Source organism: Callithrix jacchus, chromosome 22, assembly GCF_049354715.1.
Source record: "Callithrix jacchus isolate 240 chromosome 22, calJac240_pri, whole genome shotgun sequence".
Lineage (NCBI taxonomy): Eukaryota > Metazoa > Chordata > Mammalia > Primates > Cebidae > Callithrix > Callithrix jacchus.
The window spans coordinates 20157042-20164660 of NC_133523.1; the positions used below are offsets into that span (position 1 = coordinate 20157042).

The 7619-nt window shown below is 43.3% G+C and overlaps 1 protein-coding gene across 1 annotated transcript in view; it reads right to left on the reverse strand.

The window, feature by feature from the left end:
* LOC100414744 (uncharacterized) overlaps positions 1-5572 on the reverse strand; it is a 19741-nt gene extending 14169 nt beyond the window's left edge. Inside the window, exon 1 of the mRNA XM_035285562.3 lies at positions 5427-5572. Coding sequence (XP_035141453.1) covers positions 5427-5429 — 3 coding nt within the window. The 5' untranslated portion in view covers positions 5430-5572. The remainder of the gene's footprint in view (positions 1-5426) is intronic.
* Between the last annotated feature and the right edge of the window lie 2047 nt (positions 5573-7619).

Here is a 7619-nt window from a genome sequence, read left to right on the forward strand (position 1 = left end):
CAGAGGTTGCGGTGAGCCGAGATTGCGCCATTGTACTTCAGCCTGGGTAACAAGAGCAAAATTCCGTCTCAAAAAAAAAAAAAAAGACTAAAAATGAGACCGGGCACGGTGGCTCATGCCTGTAATCCCACCACTTTGAGAGGCTGAGGCAGGCAGATCACGAGGTCAAGAGATCAAGACCATCCTGGCCAACATGTTGAAACCCCATCTCTACTAAAAATACAAAAATTAGCTGGGCATGGTGGCGCGTGCCTGTAATCCCAGCTACACAGGAGGCTGAGGAGGAGAATTGCCTGAACCCAGGAGGCAGAGGTTGCGGTGAGCCGAGATCGTGCCATTGCACTCCAGCCTGGGTAAACAAGAGCGAAACTCTGCCTCAAAAAAAAAAAAAAAAAAAAAAGAATGTTTATGGGGAAAAAAAGCAGAAGAGAGAAATGTATTATAAAAAATCCATGGGTATACATGAATAAATAAAGTTCTTAGAGAACTATGAGGAAATTTTGATTCTGACACAAAAATACTGAGAAACTACAACACCCCACAGAAACTATTAGATCCTTGAGTCAGAGAATAAACAACGATAACAGGATCTAAATATCACACTTGACCAAATAGTTCTAATAGACACCTACAGAACTCTCTATCTAAAAACAACATAATACACGTTATTCTAATCACCACGTGAAACAAAATCTACTACCATACAATCAGAAATAAAACAGAAACTAAACAACACTTGGCAAATACAAAAATCTCTAAATTATACCAACAACAGAAATAAAATAAATCCCTAAATTTTACCATACAATCAGAAATAAAACAACACTCGGCAAATACAAAAATCCCTAATTATACCAACCACACGCTAAGACCACAGACTGATGAAAATATAATTCAGCTACAAAGAAAACCACTTGAAAACACACAATTATATGAAAATCAAACAACCTGCATTTAAACGACTTTTAGGCAAATAATGAAATTAAGACAAAAATCAAGAAGCTGTTTGAAACAACTAAGAATAAAGATACAACATACCAGAATCGCTGCAACACAGCTAAGGCAGTGTTAAGAAGGAAACTGATAATACTAAATGCCTGAATCAAAATGTTAGAAAGATCTCAATTTAGTGACCTAATATTACAAAACAAGGAATGAGAAGCAAAAGCAAATCAAGCCCTAAGCTACCAGAATGTGAAAAATAACCAAAAGCACATCTGAACTGAAGAAGCCTTAGACATGTAAAACTATACAAAAGATCAATAAATCCAGGAGTTAAATCTTTGAAAAAAATTCATAAGCTAGGACTGGTGCAGTGGCTCATACCTGTAATCCCAGCACTTTGGGAGGCTGAGGCAGGTGGATCACCTGAGGTCAGGAGTTCGAGAGCAGCCTGACCAACTTGGAGAAACCCGTCTCTACTAAAAAAATAAAAAATAAATAAGTAAAATAAGAAAGACAAATATTGATAAGATAAATAAACCACTGGCTAGATTAATGAAGAGCCAAATAAACACAATTAGAAATGACAAAGGGACATTGCCACTGACCCCACAAAAATACAAATAACTGTTGAAGTCTACTATGAACATCTTTACGCACACAGACAAGAATATCTAATATAAATAAATTCCTGGACAAATATATCCTGCCAAGACTCAACACAAATATATACGGCCAAGATTCAACACAAAAAGTTGAAGCCCAGAACAGACCAATTACAAGCTCCAAAACTGGATTAATAATATATAGCCTACCATCCAAAACATGCGGAGGACTAGAGAGATTTGCAGCTAAATTCTGTAAGTTGAACAAAGAAAACCTGGTGCCATTTCTGCTAAAAGTATTCTCCCAAAATTGAGAAGAGCTGGGTGTGGTGGCTCACACCTGTAATCCCAGCACTTTGGGAGGCCGAGACGGGTGGATCACAAGGTCAAGAGATTGAGACCATCCTGGTCAACATGGTGAAACCCTGTCTCTATTAAAAATACCAAAAAAAAAAAAAAAAAAAAAATTAGCTGGGCATGGTGGCATGTGCCTGTAATTCCAGCTACTCAGGAGGCTGAGGCAGGAGAATTGCCTGAACCCAGGAGGCGGAGGTTGTGGTGAGCCGAGATCGCGCCATTGCACTCCGGCCTGGGTAACAAGAGCGAAACTCCGTCTCAAAGAAAAAAAAAAAGCCCTACTAAAGAAATGCAACTTATAAAGTTAAAAAACTGAGTCCTGCTGAGCAGTCTAGACGTAAAAAATTTTAAAACAAACAAACAAAAACAACAAACTGAGGTCAAGATAATTGAAAACAATTCTTTTCAATGACACAAACCCAGGGAGTAGCAATGCTGATTAAAAAACAGATGTGTCTGACTTATGTGTCAAGTATGGCCATCCAATCACTTGAGAGATTCTCCCACCCCATCCTGTTCTAAGTGCTCAATGACCACCCTCTCAGGAGACACTGCACTATGCCCCAGTGAGTGGCCCAGGATCATGTCACTTTGTAAATTCTTGTACCAACTAACTGGGGACAGTTTTCTTTCTTAAAATTTTTGTCTTTTGAAATACTATTTTTTGGCTAGGTGTCGTGGCTCATGCCTGTAACCCTAGCACTTTGGGAGTCCAAGGTGGGTGGATAACCAGAGGTCAGGTGTTCAAGACCAGCCTGGCCAACATGGCAAAACCCTATCTCTACTAAAAATACAAAAATTAGCCAAAAGTGGTGGTGGGCGCCTGTAATCCCAGCTACTCAGGAGGCTGAGGCAGGAGAATCACCTGAACCCAGGAGGCGGAGGTCGCAGTGAGCCACTATCAGGCCACCGCACCACAGCCTGGGCAACAGAGTGAAACTCTGTCTCAAAAAAACAAAACAAAACAAAAAACCCCTGATTTTTTATTTCACAAAATTTTTACTATTTCACAATTTCTCTGCTTAATCCAGGGGGCAGAAATTATTTCTACGTTTCTTTTTTTTTTTTTTTTAAGATGGGGTTTCACCACGATGGCCAGGCTGGTCTTGAACTCCTGACCTCAGGTGATCCACCCACCTCGGCCTCCCAAAGTGCTGGGATTACAGGCGTGAGCCATTGCACCCAGCCATTTCTGTGTTTGTTTTTACCAGTATCTGATTCGCTTAACAGCAATGTGTCTTTAAGAAATGGAAGGTGGGTTGGGTGAAGACAATCTTAATGTGGTCGAAAAAGAAAAACAGGAGATTCCTCTTGGCCCTGGGGCAGCCATCTTCTTCAAGCGGCTACACTTCGTAAGTCAGGTTGTGCTATCAAAGAAGACCCAGGAGTTGATATCCACCAGACACTGTAGCAGATACAGGCATGGTGGGTATCTTGATTTATCCCCAGGTAGTACTGAAGCCCAGGACCAAGAACAAAACTAAAAGGTGGCTGAAGACATCTCACCTCATAGTTTCCAAAGGGAAACCGTGACCCAAAAACATTCTAAGATCTCTGTGCCTATAGAAGATAAAGGCAAAAGAGGAATAAAATTTTTTTAACACTACAGCGTTAGGGAATTATACTTTGCTTTCTTCTCATGGAAAGTATTTACAAATAGAAAACAAATCTTTTTAAAGTGCCATCCAATGCTTTGTCAAAAAATGATTAATCAGGCCAGGCAAGACAATTTTAACATCTCAAGGGATTACCTTTTCAAAATAAGACTACACCAGGGCCGGGCACAGTGGCTTACGCCTGTAATCCCAGCACTTTGGGAGGCTGAGGTGGGTGGATAACCTGATGTCAGGAGTTTGAGACCAGCCTGACCAACATGGAGAGACCCTGTCTCTATAAAAAATACAAAATTAGCCAGGTGTGGTGGCGCATGCCTGTAATCCTAGCTACTTGGGAGGCTGAGGCAGGAGGATCACTTGAACCTTGAGAGACAGAGGTTGCAATGAGCCAAAATCACACCCCTGCACTCCAACCTGGGTGACAAAGTGAAACTCCTTCTCTGGAAAAATAAAAATTAAAAAAAATCAGCAGAAAATTATTCTCCTGTGGATTGTGATAACAATTAAGTGGCAGGCAACTAGAAAAATAATTAAGTGGCAGGCAATTAGGTGGCTCTAGTCCCTGGATTTCTACTCGAAAGAAATCTAACTCAAACGCATGTTTTCACAAATTACTAAACTGAGGGAAACAAACTGAGGCTTAGTCAACAATAAACTGCTAATTAATCTCTGAATACATAATCAGGAAATGTCCACCCTGATCATACAAATTAAGAAACTATGTAACTGTCCTAACCAATTATTGAATTTGTTTTTTTTTTTAATCTCAACTTATGAAAGTCTTTTCTTCAAGCCCCTCCTATGGATGACAAACTACAAACCATAGCTGGGTACTCTATAATTTTTGAATCACTCTTTGATTAAATTCTGCAATATTTTTGCGGTGACTTCTCTACATTTATAACAGGAGAAAAGAGTGACTCAGAACCCCACAGACCAAAGCTTTTCCCATTTATAAATGGCCTCCAAGTCCAAGGCTGGCCATTACAGCCTCGGTGACCCGCACATACACCTCTAGATGGTCCCCAGAAGCCACAAAGTCTGAAGTAACCACAAGTAACCAGGTGGCCACAGAAAGAAGTAAAACAACCTGTTACTGCCCCGACTAATTGCTCTGCAATCTGTAACCATCATTCCTGTTCAGGCTTACCAAAATTTCTCCCTGGACATTGGGTTTCTCAAAACCCCCACCCCTGTAACTATGTAATCTACTGCATCCGCCTTTTTGACTGCAACCGATACTCCCCACCCTTACGATCATGCCTGTTTGTAATAACTGGCCCTACCTTTGTGATCACGCATCCTATGATGCCAATCCCCTCCCCAAGGTAAATTCCCAACCCCTAACCTTGTAATCATGCATTCTGTGATGTCCTCCCACTCCCCAAGACAGATTTCCACCTTTACCTAAGCATTTGCCCCAACCTATATAACCAATTCCCTCTCTATCCCCTTTGCCTACCCCTTTCTCGGACTTGGCCCGCTTGCACCCAAGCGCAAAATAAACGGCCTTGTTGCCCACACAAAGCCTGCCTGGTGGTCTCTTTACGTGAGCGACACGTGTGACAAAACCCGCAACTCGAGTCAGGATTTTCCCTTGACGACCCTTTTGTCGTCCCTGCACAAAATGGGAGAGACCTGGCGCTGTGGATGCAGAGCTGCCCGGAGAGGGCCTCAGACCAGGGCGCAGTCACTACTCTGGCAAGAGACAGAACGCCCCGGCCAGCTGTCAGTGCAGCTGCTATCTTATGGCTGAAGGGGACTGAGACCCAGTTGGGCAAAGAGAACTGAGGCGCAGATTGTGGGGCTGACTGCGGGGAGGCCCGAGTCCTGCTACGGCCACTTCCCACCGGTTCCAACTAGCCCACTCCCCGCTCTCTCGGGATATCAGACCCGGCATTCTCACCATTCTTAGGCTTCCAGGAGGTCCTGGCGTTTTAGCTGTGATTCTCCCAATACCTGCAGGTCACAGGGTCACAGAACTGGGCCTCCTGGAGCAGAGGACACAGAGCCGGGAACACGAGACCTGGAGCTACCACCGCAGCCAGAGACAAAGGCCCCGCCAAACCCGGAAGCTGCCATGTCCGCTCCAGCTGCTTGTCTGATTGGAAGGTTTCCAGTCCGGCGTTCCTGATTGGAAGACGTTTACAGCCCCGCCCCTTCAGGCCCTGAGTGACAGGAGATGTAATTAGATGTTGGGCTGAAAGAAGATGTAGTAACAGCCTCAGCTGCAGCGTTTTTAGGGAGGGCTTCCTCCCTGAGCGGAGCCAGGGCCACCCCAGATGGTATTTGCATTTAACCTTGTGTATAAGGTCTCATGCGTTTATTTGTTTATTTTTTTTTTTATTTTTTGAGACGGAGTTTCGCTTTTTTATTTTGAGACGGAGTTTCGCTGTTGTTACCCAGGCTGGAGTGCAATGGCGCGATCTCCGCTCACGGCAACCTCCGCCTCCCGGGTTCAAGCAATTCTCCTGCCTCAGCCTCCCAAGTAGCTGGGACTACAGGCGTGCAATACCACATACAGCTAATTTTTTTTTGTACTTTTAGTAGAGACGGGGTTTCACCATGTTGACGAGGATGGTCTTGATCTCTTGACCTCGTGATCCACCCGCCTTGGCCTCCCAAAGCGCTGGGATTACAGGCGTGAGCCACCGCGCCCGTCCGGTCTCATGCGTTTATACATTATACATTATATGGCCGAGCACGGTGGGTCATGCCTGTAGTCCCTGCTACTCGGGAGGCTGAGGCAGGAGAATCGCTTGAACCTGGGAGATGGAGGTTGCAGTGAGTCAAGATCGCACCATTGCACTCCAGCTGGGTGCAAAGAAAAAAAAATAAAACGAAAAGAAAAAAAAAAAATTATATGATATTCACAAACAAAAATAATACAGTAAAAATTATTTTAAAATTTCCTCTTTTATGACCTTCCTGGCTTCTGACTTTTTTTGATCAGGCTGAGATTTTAAGGAGGCACTCTTCTGAAATAGAATGTGAGCCAAATGTGAATTTAAAATTTTCTTTTCTTTATTTTTTTATTTTAAGATGGGGTTTCACCATGATGGCCAGTCTGGTCTTGAACTCTTGACCTCAGGTGATCCAACCACCTCGGCCTCCCAAGGTGCTAGGATTACAGGCGTGAGCCACTGTGCCTGAAAAATTTTAAATTTTCTAGTAGCCAAACTCTAAAAAGAAAGAAGAGCAAGACTCACTCTCAAAAACAAAAATTTTTTAAAAATTAAAAATTAAAAAAAAAATTGAGGCCGGGAGCAGTGGCTCACGCCTATAATCCAGCACTTTGGGAGGCCGAGGCGGGTGGATCACAAGGTCAAGAGATGAAGACCATACTGGTCAACTTGGTGAAACCCCGTCTCTACTAAAAATACAAAAAATTAGCTGGGCATGGTGGTGCGCGCCTGTAATCCCAGCTACTCGGGAGGCTGAGGCAGGAGAATTACTTGAACCCAGGAGGCGGAGGTTGCAGTGAGCCAAGATTGCACCATTGCACTCCAGCCTGGGTAACAAGAGCGAAACTCCGTCTCAAAAAAAAAAAACAAAAATTGAAAGAAGAAACAGGTCAAACTGATTGTAACAATTTAGGTAACCCAATATATCCAAAATATTATATAAGCAAGGTGTGATTATTAATGTAGCATGTATATATTTGGAACTATATCTTTGGAACTAAGTCTGTATTTTGTCTTTCTAGCACATCACAGTGTAGACCCAGTCACATTCCAGGCACTCGGAAGCCACACATGTCCAGTAGCTGCCACACTGAAGTGGGGCAGTGAAGGGCCTGAAGAAATTTATTCTGCCAGCGTGAAGGACAGGTCTCTTCCTAATGATATCTCTCTTCAGTTTCGGGGATGGAAAAGATAGCGGCCAAAGAAAGAGCAGAAGGCAGCAGGAGTAAACTAACCACACGTAGACAACTGTGGCCACCTTCAGCCCACCTTCCTTCCAGAGATCAGACAGTGAACAAAGGACGATAGGGCCAAAGGAGATGAAAACTCTAAGTCTTCACATCTGTACACACTCTTGACCAGCAATGTTTATATATGGAGAAAACAGATTAAATACCAACGTATTTTGCTATTTG